The 17,073-nt window shown below is 33.8% G+C and overlaps 1 protein-coding gene across 1 annotated transcript; it reads left to right on the top strand.

Moving 5' to 3' along the window:
* The first annotated feature begins 1,074 nt into the window (after positions 1–1,074).
* TDO2 (tryptophan 2,3-dioxygenase) lies at positions 1,075–16,814 on the top strand. The gene is made up of 12 exons (XM_069492931.1): positions 1,075–1,277; positions 1,505–1,610; positions 2,552–2,642; positions 4,154–4,224; positions 5,302–5,429; positions 6,765–6,951; positions 8,126–8,233; positions 11,258–11,369; positions 12,573–12,630; positions 13,805–13,884; positions 14,562–14,652; positions 16,229–16,814. Exons 1-12 carry the CDS (start codon positions 1,243–1,245, stop codon positions 16,380–16,382), a joined length of 1,221 nt encoding a protein of 406 aa, XP_069349032.1. The 5' UTR covers positions 1,075–1,242; the 3' UTR covers positions 16,383–16,814.
* Positions 16,815–17,073: the final 259 nt, after the last annotated feature.

Consider the following 17,073-nt stretch of genomic DNA (forward strand, 5'->3'; position numbering starts at 1 on the left):
CGATTACCAGGGTCATCCGTAAAAACCCACAGGAAATGTGACAGGTATAGAATGTGGTTTTGATGATTTCCCAGTTCTCCTATAATATGGCATTTTCGTGTTGTCTATCCTTCTGTAAAACTTCATTAACATTGTAATTCATTACACAGTAATAAAATCAAGATTTTAGGGTGGATCCAGATCTTCAGAATTATAATTAAACACTTTCATTTCTTTTGGTGATGAAGTTGGTATGTACAGAAGTTAAAGCAATTTTTCTCATATTACACAATTATTGGTAGAACCAAGAAATGAGGTTTCTGACTTTTAATTACTTTAGTGAATTCATCAAAAATCCACCATTCAGACGGTTAAATAAGTGGTAGATGCTGAATCTATGTATAGTTCTTAGTGAGTGGCAGTGGTGTAGTAAGGGTAAGTAAATAGAACCTCTGTCCTGGCTCAATAGTTCTCAGAGCAATTCTTTAGAATTGAGACCAATAAATAATATTTCTAGAAAGAATATTTTTATCACTGATAGTGTTTAGAATTATGGGCACATGATTATTGTTTTTAAATTCTCTGTAGACAATGTACCCCAATGTAAATGATTCTTACTACCCTGTTATTTGTAAGCCACTGCTGAACAAGGAACAAATAATGTCCATTTAAATTCTAGTACGATGTGTTGGGTGCTTAACTGCTGCTAATTATTAGATGGTATATGGGCCAGAAGAACTCTGACGATGGATGGCATTGGGCCTTGAGCATGTACTCAGCCTCTGTTATACAGTGTATTTCATTGCCCAGAGACAATAAAATTTAATTTTTGGCCTAAGAGTTGTAAAAATATCTAAATCGGAGAAAATACATATTTGTGTAAGGTCATCACCTTACATGTCCTAACACTATGCCAAAAGTTTTCTTGGAATTAAATAGTTAAATGCAATTATTTCAAACTTGGCCTCTATTGATTTACTTTGGATATAAAAACAGAACTTGGCAAGTCATATGATTCGATTTGGCAGAATATTCACTCTTTTAGCAAATGGACCGTACCCGACATAAATCTACTCTAAGGTTTATAGAGGTTCAGTTCTGTACCAACTGAAATGAGAAACTAGCTGAGTCCATCAAGAGCACTGATTGGCTGGAGCAGGGTAAGCAGGATACATAAAAGGCAGCTGTAGAACATCTGGGAAGTTCAATGATATCGTCTGTCTAGAGTTAAACCTCTGTGCTTCCCTGAGAGTGTCTTTCACCATGAGTGGGTGCCCTTTCTTAGGAAACAATTTCGGGTGAGTGTTTACCTCTTTTCTAAGTGGGTTTAGATTCTTAGAAGTACCAAGCATGAGCTTTTTAATTTCTGAATTTAGAGAGGATTGAAAACTGTTACCTTTATTCCCTTGTTTAATAATCTACTCTAAACAAAATTAGCAATAAGAGAATTTTAATCACTCATATTAATAGTTAACTGTGTTTTCTAAAGCTCTATTTTTTTTCTTTTTATTTATTAAATCTGCAGATACAATTTTAAAAAGCTATCTCTAGAAGGTAGTGAAGAAGACAAATCACAAGCTGGTGTGAATAGAGCCAGCAAAGGAGGACTTATCTATGGGAACTATCTGCATGTAAGTGTCACTGTCCTCAAAGGGTTTAGCTTCCATTGTTAGATACTAGATTCTGCTAAGTGACTTCTTCATATTTTTGATTTTAGGAATTTTTTCACTCAGTCACCAATAGTTTTCTGGACCTAAGGCTATCACCACTCATAAACATTTACGTTTTTCCAACATTTGTTAGCGTAATTCAAGAGACTCCTGGGAGAAAATTCAGCTTTCTAGCATTGGTACAATAAAAGCAGAGATTTGGAATCTGGGCAGAATGGTATAAATGATAAGGTCCACTGTAGAGAGCTGGCAGGCATTGCACAACTTGTATAAATAAGACATGGTCAATACATAAACCCCAGCCTAGATCACGGCGAATGCATCTTAAAAAAATTTCTCTTTTAAATCTCTTGTTATGAAGTACAATGTTAAAGACACACTGAAAATTTTCTTGAAATCATTAGTAAGTAAATGAGGTGTGTGGAGATTAGGCTAACTTTCAACCTATTTTTCTTTTCTTTTTTTTTAAGAAGCAAAATAATTTAGAGACCTTGATGCTATCAGAGATGGGTTTCAAGGGTGAACTAATAAAGAATGTTAAGATGTTCTTAGAATTGGTTCTTTGGGGAACAAAAGAATGGCAGATGCACAGTCAGCTCAGCAAGTTTTCAAGATTTCGTTCTATTCATTTCATGGGAAAGGATATGACTTCCCAAAGAGTGTAATAGCATTTCTTATGATAAAATCCTACCAAATAGAATTTTCCTGAGAAGAATAAAAATCATAAATTCAACTCACTCCTTATGATGAGATTCATCCATTGTTTAAAAGAAAATTGATTGGTTTCTGAGAAGTTAGGATTTGGGAAAAGCTGTTCTATTATTTTATTCTACTTCTCATTAAAGTTGATAAAAAAACAAGTTCTGCAATTTCAAATCAGTCTCTTTATTTTTCATTTAAAGTTGGAAAAAGTTTTGAATGCACAAGAACTTCAAAGTGAAATAAAAGGAAATAAAATCCATGATGAACATCTTTTTATCATAACTCATCAAGGTGAGTTGCACAAAGCGTTGGCCAATAAATACTCCACAGACATTTCGCATCAGTAATGAGGAAAGTTACAGTATTTTAACTATGAAATGGTAAAAGGTCAGGGAATCACCTCTGTTGGAAATGCCTGAGAATGTTTTGCTGCCGGATAAATTCTCATAGGACCCTTCTAGAGATTGATATCAGTCTTCTTTATGTTGCTTCACTGCTAGTTGGGTCAAGTAGGACTTTAGCTTTGTTTTTAACTCCCAGGTGACTTTTCACCTCTCATAATTTCACAAATAATTTGCAAACTAACATGCTATGATTTCTTAACTTGAAACATTAAAACACTATTTTCAAGAAAAACATCATTCAAACTTATTTCGGATATACATAACCCTATAAAAATATGGTAGTAAACAAAAATGTAATTTTTTGTCTAAAATGTATGTTTATTCTTTCCAGATTTCTAACCTCTGGGCAGTGGATTTTAGCTTAAGAGTCCATGACTTTAGAAGTTTAGAAGGTCTCTGAACTCTGAAATTATGTGCAAGTTTTCATGAATATGTATCTTAAAGAAGTCTTGTGTCTCCGAAATATTAATATTTACTTTAAGGTTGTCAGTGCCATATACTGTCCTCTGAATGACTAGGGCCCAATAACTCACACTGGTGAGTGCACCACGTTGAGACATGTTTCCCTTCCCTACCCATTCTTTGTTTTCTTTCCTCAAAAGGGTGCTTGCCTCACTGATTGGCTAAAATAATAAACTCCTTTGAGGAAAGAAATGTAAGATGAAAAACAATTGGCTTAATGTGTTACTTCTTCTGTTTTTTTGTTTACATTTTCATTGGTGGCTTATACCACCAGGTATAAACAAGTAGCCTTGGACTCAAATGGAGATTCTGAAAGAAGGTATACTGAGCAATGCTGAATCAAGTTGCCCCTGGGAATTGGCTGTGAGATGAATATGACACTTTGCCACTATCATTCCACTACAAACATCTGGTCACTTTCCCATTTGTCCTGAGCCCATGAGTTTCTAGGTTTATCACAAATAAAACAAACAATCAAAACACTGCATCTTAAGTAACTTAGCTTTAAATTTTCAAGATCTTTAAACCCTACAGTCTTTCATTTAAGTTAGCACATATTAATTTCTCAGTTTATAGTTGAAGTTAGGTATCACTTCTGCTTCCCCACATACCTCCAACTTTAGAAAGTTAGAATCAGGTTGTGTGCAGTGTCCTAAAAGAACTAAACAGCATGTTTGTTGAGAGAAATCAATGTAAAAATAACGTATGTAAAGCATATAGGTAGTGTGCCTGGCATATTAAAGCATTTAATTAAAGGAGGCTATTGTACTTTAACACTAATATTTATTTCTAGCATAAGATGGAACCCTATTTAAATTTATTGATTTTAGAGTTATATTTTCATTTTTCTTTCAATATGTTAACCATGTCTTTCATGTAATGATGGACAAAGAGGTGCCCATAACTTTTGAATCCACAATTGTTTTCTTATTGCAGCTTATGAACTCTGGTTTAAGCAAATCCTTTGGGAATTGGATTCTGTTCGAGAGATCTTTCAGAATGGCCATGTAAGTCATTATATCACAATATTAATTTCATATATATTTTTTGGAAAATATAGAAAATATTTTTAATGAGAAAAAAATTTAACAGCAAATAGTGGACTTACTAGTTAATAATAAAACAAATAAACATTTTCTGAGTAGACAAGGAGTTCATATTTTCCCAGTGCAATCACTAACCCAGAACTCCACATGGCTTTAAGGTTCCTTTCAAATTTCAGTTTCAAGGCCTTTGTGTAGAATTCATTTTTTCCCCTCAAAAGAAAAGTGTTATAAATTATAGTAGATTACCAGCCTAACTAATAGAGATCCTTTAACGAATAGGTACCAGCATTGTATTTCTAATAAATATCAGCTATAAGGAAAGTAAAAAAGGAAGAGAAGGAAGCAGTAGAGAAAGAGTAGAGGGAGGAAGAAAAAGAGGAAGATGAAGAGGACAAGGCGAAGGGAGAAAAGGATGGAGGGGAAAGAATGACAAGAGGGGACAGCAGAGCTTCAGGAGATGGCGGAAGTTCCACCTGTCCTTTTCCATCCACCATCCTGCGTCCTCTCCCCATGTTCCCTGGGGATCCGCCTTCCGTCCTCCAACTCTGAGCCTCTGCTCCAAGAGGAGTTGGGAAAGAAAGCACATGCACACAGACAGGACTCTTCTTGTGTATGTACATACACTTCCCAATTACGTCAGTGGCAACTTTGGCCCCCGAGTAAAGAGCAAATTTATCCAGGTGTTGCTCAATCCTCACCCAGAAATTCCCATGTTACCTTGACCTTTCTTCTCTGAAGCAAAACTAAAAGAGAAATTTGTTTTGAAATCTGTGGGGGTTGTGTTCCAGAACTTGCTTCTACCTTGCTTCTACATAATTTTCTATTTTTAAAGAAAGAAAAATAATTCTGGTTTTGCAGACATTCCTTGCATGCAATTCAGAATTGCCATTAGTTCAACATATACTTATGGTAAATTTTAGTTCCAATATTCTTCTTTAAAATACAGGTAAAGTTAATGGAAATTCAGTGCCATTTGTCTATCTTGTAACTTCTAGAAATCAGAATTGATTAATCAGTATTTTATTTCTTAACCATCAGGTCAGGGACGAAAGGAATATGCTTAAGGTTGTTAGTCGGATGCACCGAGTGACAGTGATCCTTAAACTGTTGGTGCAGCAGTTTTCCGTTCTAGACACGATGACAGCCTTGGACTTCAATGACTTCAGGTGTGCACTATGACATTTTAAAAAATGTAGCGGGGTTTACCTTCTCATTCTAGCGGAGTAAAAGGAGAATGTGTGTGTTGTGTGACATGATGAGCCTGTTCTACTATCACTGTCACTGTATGGACTTGGGGGTCTTCATTCACAAAGCATTTGAGAAGTTATTAAAAACATCTCATCACTCATTGTTCTATAGTATGATCAATTAATTTTAATTCATCATTGTGTGCCCTGTTTTTCTCCAAAATGGATTTTAGACAACTTAGCAAAATGACTAGAATAGCTAATAAACCACAGGTAATTAATTAAAAAAAAATTAAAAACTAAAAATAAAAGAAATAAGGGTGATATATAAAGAAGCATGCCAGTCAAAAGTGTCAGTACAAATTGAACCATAAATTTTAGCTTTAAATTTCTATATATATTCTAAATATAATATATATATTTGGCTTTGTCTGGAAACATAATGTGTGTATATATATGTATGTGTGTGTGTGTGTATATATATATATATAACCAAAATTTGAGAGGACATTTTCCTAAGAACCTTCTATCAGTGTACCATATGATGTAATAGGCAATTGCTTGAACATGTTTGACAATCAAAGGAAAAGTGGTAGAATTCCTTTGTGGTGAATTTAAAAAGTTAAAGTCTTAGCACCAATTAGATGAAGGACATTTACCAGAATGTAATATGTGGGTAACATCTTTTTGCTTGCCTATTTGTGACAGACAACATCCTATTCGTTTTACTTGTATTATTTCACAGGTGCTCATAATAATACTAGGTAGCGAGGTTAGTAATATCGAAGAATGTAAATTATGGGGGATTAAATAATATTTATAAAGGATCTTTTAGCACTGTGGAATAAAAAACATTGCCCAATGTCCACCTGTCTTTATCTTAAGGAACAAATTCAGTACACATACACACATGCAATTACACATATATAATACATATATATACACACACAAACATACACATATACATATGTGCTATTAGTTCAACAAGTATTATGGTAAATTTGTATAATATATAAGATATATTATATATAATATGCTAATATGTTAAAATACATATGACATTTCACAACTATATAAACTTTCCAACTTCAAATGGATTGAGAGCAACAATGATGTTTAAACAGCTCATTTTCCTGATTTCGATGAGGGTCGAATCATAAGTCTATGTCAAGACAGTAGTGTGTATCTGTTCTCAACATCGGGGAGAGTAAAACTGACAACCCCTCACAATAGAAGAGACCACTGCAGTCATTTACAATGTCAGCCCATCTCTTCCTTTCTCTTCTCTTCTCTGCCTTCTCCTCTTCATTCTAGAGAGTACTTATCTCCAGCATCAGGCTTCCAGAGTCTGCAATTCCGACTATTAGAAAACAAAATAGGTGTTCTTCAGAGTTTGAGAGTCCCTTACAACAGAAGACATTATCGTGATAACTTCAAAGGAGAAGAAAATGAACTGCTACTTAAGTCTGAGCAGGAAAATACACTTCTGCAGCTAGTGGAGGTGTGTGCTCACATCCAACTTCTAAAGTCTAACTCAATTTTAAATCGCCTGTCAAAGTTGGGTTACATTCATTGGAAATAAGCACAGAAAAAAATTCATAAAAATACTTAAATTTGTAAATTCAACTTATTAAAATAGTTAAAATATCAAGAACCCTCTTGAGGACTTCAGCAATCTTTATATAATCAATTGTGTGTTAATATTTAATAACCTCATCATCTCATTAAACATCCTTTTAAACATCCTTACTAAGCAATGTTTAATTAGCTAATTTTCAGACTGAATGTGATTTGTTATTCAATGAGCTTTAACACTTTAAAATATTCTGTAATTGAAAATTTCCACTTATTATTTTTCTTAATTAAACTAAATCACTACGAATATACCCTTTAGAATTTTGTCCTTTCATGTCCAAATTCCCTAAAGGTCTATAAGTATTCCTATAAGTAGGAATTATTAATTTGTTTCTTCATGAGTAAATAATTAAAGATTGTGTTGCCTTGATTTCCTTCAGAAAGCCTGTTCCTTTGCAAATTAAACTTTTCTGTTGTTGAATTATACTCTGTTCATTAATCCCCTGGATATTTCAAATGTGGATTTAGGTTAATTCATTATATGTGATGCCATATAATGGTTTATAAATATGGGGAGAAAAATCCTCACAAAGTTAATTTCAAAACTAAATACAGATTAAATGAGAAACCACAGGGGTGTATGAATTCAGTTTTATTTCTAAATTAGAAAGTCTTGTAAAATCTTAAAATAATTGTATGGGTTAGTTAATTTCAAAGTTGCTAAGTATATAGTGCCCCTGAATTTACGAGAGAGTATATCTTAGACACTTCATAATTTCTTCACCTCCTAAGACATGAAGTATTTTAAGAATAAACCAGAAGACATCATTAAAACAATGTTTAGATATGTTCATATATTTCTACAAAACAAATGGGATTACTGTAATCAAGTTGTTTCTTAAGAAATAAAGAATAAGCATTATTAATTATGATTGCCATAAATATTAACAAGATGAAATACATTGATTACTATTTCATAAATGAAGAAATTTAAGAGAAAAAAAAATTCTAGTTTCAAGTGTATACATGTTAGTTGCAATGTATTTAACATATTTAAAAGTTTACCATGTACTCACTTTAAAAAATAATATTTACTTAAGGCATGGCTGGAAAGAACACCAGGTTTGGAGCCACATGGATTTAACTTCTGGGGAAAGTTTGAAAAAAATACCATCAGAGGCCTGGAAGAAGAATTCATAAGGATTCAGGTTTGTAGATGCCGTGAATTAATATAAATGTACTTACAGAAGAAATCTTAGGAATTTTATTTTAAGACTTTAGTGCTCTATTCTTAACCTTTCATTTTACTTATATTCTTTTTCTTTCCCAAGTGTATTTTCTTGTAATGCATTACATGATTGATTTAATTTTCTTTAGTTGCAATGAAAATTATACTAAAATAAGGTGTTCGTTGTAAACAAGATTTTTATCTATGATAAACAGCTGAGATTAATAGACATTTTCCTTTCTATTGAAAATTCCATGTTATATCCAATTCTAGACAGAACTAGGCACACAAAGGACAAATTAACCAAATATATTTGGCCAGATAACTTTCCTTTTGCTCTTGTCTATTTACTGGGTCCTTTCTATTGGCTCTCAGACAACGTCAATTTTCTCTCACTTAAAAAAAAATTATAGATTGCTCAATTCTCTCAAGTTATAGGTCTCATCCTCTGTTCATGACAAAAGTTCTTGAAAGAGTTGTTTAAATTCTGTATCTCGAGAGACTATATCAGGTAGTGTGTGAAGCATGGACTTTGTAGTCACACTGCTTGGGTTCCGATTCCACCTGTGTGATGGTGGAGAAGTCACTTAGACTCTCCTTGATTCACTTTCATCATTGGTAAAATAGAAAAATAAGAGTATTTTATGTCATAGGATTATTATGAACATGAAACTAAATGAATATTTGTAAAGCATTTAGAACAGTAGTTAGAATAATTATTTCTTTGTCTCCCATCTAACCTTCAACTTACTCCAACCTGTTTTTTGCAACATCATTCACAAACAGCCTCCATGTACATCAATCCAATGGCCATTTTTTAATCTTAATTTTAGTTGACTTCCTAGCAGCATTGAATGCTAATGACTGCTACTTACTCTTTCTTGACCATTCTTTTCCCTAGGAATTGGAGCCCACCATTACGTCTGCTTCTAATTCTCCGGCCCTTATTGCTCCGTCTCCTTTACTTGCTCTTATTTTTCTCTCAGACCAGTAAATAGTGGGGTTTCACAATGCCTTGGCTTAGATCCTTTCTGTTCTATCTCTATTCTCTTTCATTAGATGATGTCATTTATACTAACTGCTTCAATATCTACTTAGTCACCAATAATTCTCAAACATTTATCTCTATTTTAGATATCTCCTTAGATTTCAGATCACACATTTAGCAACTTACTCGATTGATATTTCCTCCTGGTCCTCTCAAAAACACACCAGCAAAATCAAACCTAGAAAATTTCTTCTTCCATCCACTCTCATACTAACATTGTCTTCTCTGAGTTAAAGAAGTTTTTCTCCTATAAACGATCTAGTTTGTCAAGTCAAGTCAGACACCTATCAGTGATTCTTGGAGTCTTCCTCTTCCTCAATCACCTCCTTCAAACTATCATTACATTCTACCAATTTTACCTTCTAAATAGCTCTCAAATATCTCTCTTTAATCTGCCGCCACCATTCAAGTACACACTGCCATTGTTTTTCACCTCGACTAAAGTAATAGTCTCTGAACTGTCCTATCCATCTCTCCAATTTATTCTCCACACCACAGTCTGAGTTATTTTTTCAAAATGCAAATCTGATCACATCTCTCTTTTCCTTAAAGCCTTCTAGTGTCATCCCATTGCTTTTAGAATTGAGATAAAAACCTTAACATGGTCTATAAGGCCTTTCATGATCTCAAATGGTCCAACTATAGTAAGTCTCTTTTATGAGCTGAGTTCAGTTCTTTGAATTTATTACCAAAGTGTCTTTCGATGTGTTCTCTGGGTTTAGAATGTTCTTCTCCAGGTAACTCCTTCCCATTTTTCAGATCATGGTTCAAGAAAAAATTCTTTAGGAAAGTCTTTTCTAACCTCCTTATTACTGTCAGTTACTAAGGCACCAACACTGCTCCTGTATAGCATCCTCCATGGTTGCAATTTAATGCTTGAGTGATTATTTGTTCAATGTCTTATTTTGCTCACAATTTTATCTCTACCAGCTTATCATGACATTTATGGAATTAATTAGAAATAATATGTGTACAGTTTTTACTCCACACTGTGGTTGTTCTGATGAATTAAAAATAATTGGGTTAACTAATTGACTCCAGCTGAATTAATTGAGTTGTAAGTAGAACATATGTGGTAGGCAGAAAAATAAGAATTTCCTTAAACTAATCAGTAGATAGCAAATGAATAAAGTATAAGAGTGAAAAAAATCAAAAAAATTGTATTTACAGAATGGAATACTGAATATAGAATTTCAATAGAGTTAATAGTTCTTCTGACTAGGAATTCTTTTTTTTTTTTTTTTTTTTTTTTTTTAGACAGAGTCTCGCTTTGTTGCCCAGGCTAGAGTGAGTGCCGTGGCATCAGTCTAGCTCATAGCAACCTCAAACTCCTGGGCTCAAGCGATCCTCCTGCCTCAGCCTCCCGAGTAGCTGGGACTACAAGCATGCGCCACCATGCCCAGCTAATATTTTCTATATATATTTTTAGTTGGCCAGATAATTTTTTTCTATTTTTAGTAGAGACGGGGTCTCGCTCTTGCTCAGGCTGGTCTCGAACTCCTGAGCTCAAACAATCCGCCGGCCTCGGCCTCCCAGAGTGCTAGGATTACAGGCGTGAGCCACTGCGCCCCGCTCTGACTAGGAATTCTTAACTCTTCATAAGTGGAATGACTTTACTTCCTGTGTCAAACAATTACTGTTTAAAATTAGGTATTATTAACCTCTTGTAGTTACCTCCAATTTTCCCCATTTGGGTCCATATCTTGTGATATTTGTAAAAAGAATATTTGAGATTAGTGAATCACTTAAACTTAACTAAAAGGATAGAACCAGTGATTGTGTGGAAGATTCCTTCTCTTAAGACAAAATTTCCAAATTGTAATGTTAGATGATACGGTAAATATTTCAAATACTTCCTTTATGCAACTGTGAGTCTAGTCTCTCATAGGCAAAGTTTTCTGAAGTAACAATCTATTTTTTTCTCTTGGGAATATTAATGCAGTATTTTTCCTAAAGGCGAAGGAAGAGTCAGAAGAAAAAGAGGAACAAATGGCTGAATTTCAGAAACACAAAGAGGTGCTACTGTCCTTATTTGATGAGAAGCGTCATGAACATCTCCTTAGTAAAGGTAGGTATTTTTCTTCATACCCTTTCCCTTGAATGTATGAGTATATGGTTAAAATATAATTTTATAAGACTACCAAGCCTTCCTTGTGGGGAAAAAGAATGAAAATTGATATTCTACTCACAGAAACAAGAATTGGGTAAATGGTATCTATGATAACCCTATTTTAACAGGTTTCTGTGCCTAGATTATTTCAAATCTATTAGAAAAAAAATCACAGATAGTATGTGCCAGATTTAAGGGATACCATAACTAATTGAATATAATTTTTCAAGTAGCTCAAAGCCTAATAGGGACAGAAATGAAGACAAATCACTGTAATTGTAAATACTCTGGTAGGGGTAAGAAAAGGAAGAAATAACTACTGAGAGAGCAAGGGTGGCTTGGGAGAGAAACTGTTTCCCAAGCAGACTAGGAAAAGCACACATTTGGACTTATGGCACAATTGATACTGAGCTATTATTTCCTGAAACTAATTGATCATTAAATTCAATATCTTCATTACTAAACTATCATGTTCATTTTGACTTAGAACTTTTATTAAAAAGTATCTCAAAGCCTTTTTGGAAATAGGCAGAATAAAAGCAAAAATTAATTTTTATAATGCAAGTACAAGGCATAGCATATTTGAAATTCATATTAAATTCTATAAGCTTAAAGGTTGTTAGGCTCAATTTCAAAAAAAAAAACCACGGAAAAACTTCAGTAAAGAATATCAAAATCTCATTTTCCTGTAGCCAAGAGAAAGTCTTTCATTAGAGCACACACATGTGAGTTTATATAACTGTTGTGCTTCCTTAAAGCCAAGTAAACTAATTTTAAGTGAATTAGAGAAAACTACTTTCAAATGACACTTGGAATGAATCTTGTTTAACTTTTTGAAAAGTAAGTCATTATATTATTTTACTTGAAAATATATATTTTATTGCGGAAGTTAAGTATTTCCTTGAAATATCAGATTTTCTCAACGCGACATTTAAAAGTTTTGAGAATTTAAGGTATATAGATTTTGGGTTTGCCTTTTAAAATCCAATGATAAAATGATAAGTTTCCACATTCAAGCTAAGAGGTAAAAAATTTAAACTAAAACTTACATTACTTTCTGAACACATATAAACCATTTAAATATTTAAGGTGATGATATTAAATTAATACAAGACTATGCTAAATTACCTATTAAATTAAAATATGCTATGTATTTTGCAGGTGAGAGACGACTGTCATACAGAGCACTCCAGGGAGCACTGATGATATATTTTTACAGGTAAAAGGAAATTAGAAGAAGAGAGGTGGCTAAGTCCAATATAAAGCTTATAAATTGCAATCATAGTTTAAGGTAATAATTTAAATTTTAGAGAAAACTTAGAAAATAAGTAATAGCAAATTTCATGAGCTCTTCTTTTTTCATTTTTTCAATTTCATTTGTTAACTTCTAAATGGCAAGAGTATAACTTTATCTCTAATTGGGGTTCAACACTCCCCCCACCAAATTAATCAAATATCCTTTTTTTTATTAAATTCTACAAAGTATTATGTGACATCAAGTGTCCTAAAGGGCCAAAGTGTAAACTATCTGAGAAACCCAGTCATGAAATGTGTTCTGTCATTGAATAATGTTGTAGGGCTACTCCTATAACAAGAATAGATAAAATGAAAATACTTTATAAAGTGTTATAATTAATCAGCAATTTCAAGTAAAATTGAGCTCACTCTATAAAATGTTTAAGTTATTCTTTGAATGTTTCCTCACTCCTACTCTATGTGTATGAAGGTCCCATCCTCATGATTCATCAATTAAATGTGTCACAATAATGGATATTCCACTAGCAAAAAGGCTTCAAATACTTATGTTTACAGGACATCTTTCTTCCATGTACTTATTTAATTTTTAAAATGCCCTCAAATCTTTCTTCAGAATGGAAATGTAAAGAAATCTTTTGACCTGTTTCCTAAACTCAAGTAAATGTATGCCAGTCAACTTACGTGTTCTAGGTAAAAAATGCACAATCAATGTTGAAGAATTAGATGAAAAAGGAAAACATATAGACGAGAGGAAATAAATAGCAATTTTCCTGTTGTGTTTTAATATCTTTGTCTAGAAGTTTTTGACTGTTGTTAGCTGGGAAGTCTTCTGAGATAGTATATATGTCTCCCTTTTAATAAAAATCAATGTTCGGCGTGACTCTGGTTGGCTACTTCATGTATATTATATGGAATTTTCTAGACTTAAAACAAATATTGCAAGCTGAGTAGTTTTATCCCCATCTTTGAGATGAAAAAACTGAGCCTGAGAGAATAATCCAATGCTGTACAGCTCCTACAAGGCAAAGTCAATATTTTGTTTTTAGGACCAAGTGATTATAAAATGCATGTTCTTCCTAACACACTAGATTTACTTGAATAGATTTTTTTTTCTTATAATTATTTTTTTCCTTTAGGGAAGAGCCTAGATTCCAGGTCCCTTTCCAGTTGCTGACTTCTCTTATGGACATAGACACACTCATGACCAAATGGAGATGTAAGTCCTTCCCTTGAACCCCACACTCCTTCTCCCCCATCCTGTTTCTTTACCCTTTTTCTTCTCTGAGCCCTCCTTCCTCCTCTGTCTCTTCCTTCCTCCTCTGTGCGTGGGTGAGTTCTTTCATACAAATCAGCTTGGCAATTACTCTCTCCCAGAGCCAACTTATCCACTATGCACAGCAGGCACCATGTCTAGGGCCCACAATATTCTTGGAGGCTCATGAAAATGTTTTAATTTACTTTATAATCTGAAGGAAAAATACACATTAGGTCAAAGGAAATATTTTAATATATAATAGCAAAATATATTCACCTTTATGCGAATGCACTTTTCAAATGTAATTTTAATAGTTATTTCTTAATGGAAGAAGGAACCCATAAAGGCAAAAGTGGCAAGGGCTCACAGAAGTCATATTGTGGCCCTGCTCTCCGCTGTCATGTTCACAGGCTAAATGCAATGATGGATAGAGTAAAATGCATGTAGCTGCACCAAGAGGGGTGCTAGGCAACCTCAGGGCTTCATCTGACTCTCACACATGAGCCTTCCATATGGCTAACTGATAAGATGTGAGCCTTTTCTCAGAAGCAATAATCATTACCAACCCCTTGTTTTTAGAACATTGTGAAATTAATGGCAGAAAAATATCCATGGAGTAAATTTGTGTGTTTGCTTAGATAACCACGTGTGCATGGTGCACAGAATGCTGGGCAGCAAGGCTGGCACTGGGGGTTCCTCGGGCTATCAGTACCTGCGCTCAACTGTGAGGTAGGTGGGGGAATTCTCCTTTCTTCTTGATGGCGGTGACCAATTCTTTGTTTTCTTACTTACATGTGCATTATCTAGGAAAAGCCATTGATACCTGCTCCTGTCTGAACTTCCAATCACACACTTGTAGTTAGATTACAATATTCCAGTTGGATCCTTTGGAGGTAATTGTATAAACTTCCTGATTGTGGAACTTCATCATTTGATCCTGGTCACGGTACCAATGGGTGCATGACTTGTGAGGACACAGGAATTACATCCAGGCAGAAAAGTCTTCTGCTCATTCTGGCTCAAGTGTTGACCAGACTAAAACTTTGATTGTTGATTCCATTTACGTCTTCTTGGCCAAACACAGCTAAAATAATTTCTTGTTTCCTAATGTGACTGTTTTATATCAAAAAACTACTTCCATCTGTTCTAGAGAATGCCATTTCCATAGTGTTTACAAGGAAAGAGGTTAGCATTTATTGAGGAGTTAGAACATGCTAGAGAGATTTCTAAGGCATTTACATTCTCATTCTGTTTGATATTCACAATACTACAGATAGGTGGATAGATACATCTGGAAACTGGGAAACCTTCAGGGTCCTTTGGGAAAAAATCAGCTCAGGGATAAATCGAATATTCACATTTAGCCCCTAAATTCTTGACAGTACACTGCTTTAATTCCTACCAGATTGGCCATTTTCTAAAGTGAACAGGTTCATATTTTCATCATTTTTATATATTTTTCACTTTCCCTGGGGATAAAGTCTATAAGCATGAAACAGTCAATGACTGTCTGCACAAAATGAGCACATCCATCAGTGGTTGGTGGGAACAATTAACACAAACAGCGTTTGTGTTATTTAATCTCCGCAAAGACCTGACCAGAGGAAGGGATTACAACTTTTATTTTAGAGTTAGAAACTGACATTTAAACAACTAGTCCAAGGTCCCCAGGTTGTAGGTGACAGAACCAGGATTTGAACCCAGATTTATTTGACTTCAAAGGCAAATGTTCTTTCTCTATCTAATTGCAAAAGGAAAAATAGTTGACTATCAAACATAAAAGCAACTTTAATATTAAAATCCCTCTTGTAGACATTTATTATGAATCTAAGATAGCGTTTCAATTTATGAATCCCTTCATGGCAGTTATTGGGCAGCTACTTTGCAGTTAGAAAATATTTTTCAATGACCAACTAAGAACTCTATTGGCTTTAGATTTATTACTTTGCATGCTATCCTTCAGAAGCAGGAAATGACAATACACCCTTGTCTTTATGAAGGAATATGACAGTAGGAAGACTGTGGGTCTTAATCTGGACCACCTGTCTGGATCAACCAAACATATAATACTGTTTTGTGGGCATGAACTTTGGATATGGAATAAAAACGAGGCAGTCTTAAACTAACACTGCATAATACCTAATATTTTATATATACATAAAACATATCCTATATGCAGTTTATAATTTTATAATATATATAATTATTTATCAAAAATTAGCTGAGAAATAAAATTTTTGGATAGAAAATTTTAAATATTTCATGTCAACAAATCTAAAACATTTTCATGTATGTGTTTTTCCAGTGATAGGTACAAGGTATTTGTAGATTTATTTAACCTTTCCACATATATGGTTCCCCGACACTGGATCCCGAAGATGAACCCAATCATTCATAAATTCGTCTACACAGCTGAATACATTGACAGCTCATACTTCAGCAGCGATGACTCAGATTAAAATCATCTACAAAATTATGAAGCATATTGATTTCTCATTCTGTACTTTTTGTTTTCTATGTACTTTTATGAATACACAGTCTTAGCCTAATATATGGATATACATAGTTCAACACCATGGTGTTCTGATTCAATTCTGGAAACAATTTGATTACCTCATATTTGTGATGATATAAGATTAAGCATTAAGATGAGACATAATTCAGTTAAATTGTAACATTGTACATAAGGTGTTTTCCTATTAAAAATTCAATTTCCTCCACTATTTACCTTAATGTAACCACTTAATATAATTATCTCATTGTCTCATATTTTATAAGTTTGTAAACTTCAGCTGTTTCAAATATTTTATGCAATAAAATGCATCATTCCGTGCAAAGACTTATTCAAACAAAATGTTTCAAATAATAAAAATTAATCTTTTGCCCTGTATTGTTTTTCAAACACTGCTTGTATTTGTTAGGATTCTTGATGATCAAACACAAAAATCTATCTGAAGCTTGCTTAGAGGGGATTTTCTGAAGGATTGCTAGCTCACAGAATTCAAAGCAGCATTGTCCAAAAGCCTTAAAGGAGAGGAGCCTGGGGTCTCTGATGCCACAGGGACTGGATCCCGTTTCTGGAAAACTGTATTCTTGGAACACTTTGAAAATCCTTTATGTCTCATCTCTTCTCTCTAGGTGTTGGCTTTA

The sequence above is a fragment of the Eulemur rufifrons genome, chromosome 18, assembly GCF_041146395.1.
Source record: "Eulemur rufifrons isolate Redbay chromosome 18, OSU_ERuf_1, whole genome shotgun sequence".
Taxonomy (NCBI): domain Eukaryota; kingdom Metazoa; phylum Chordata; class Mammalia; order Primates; family Lemuridae; genus Eulemur; species Eulemur rufifrons.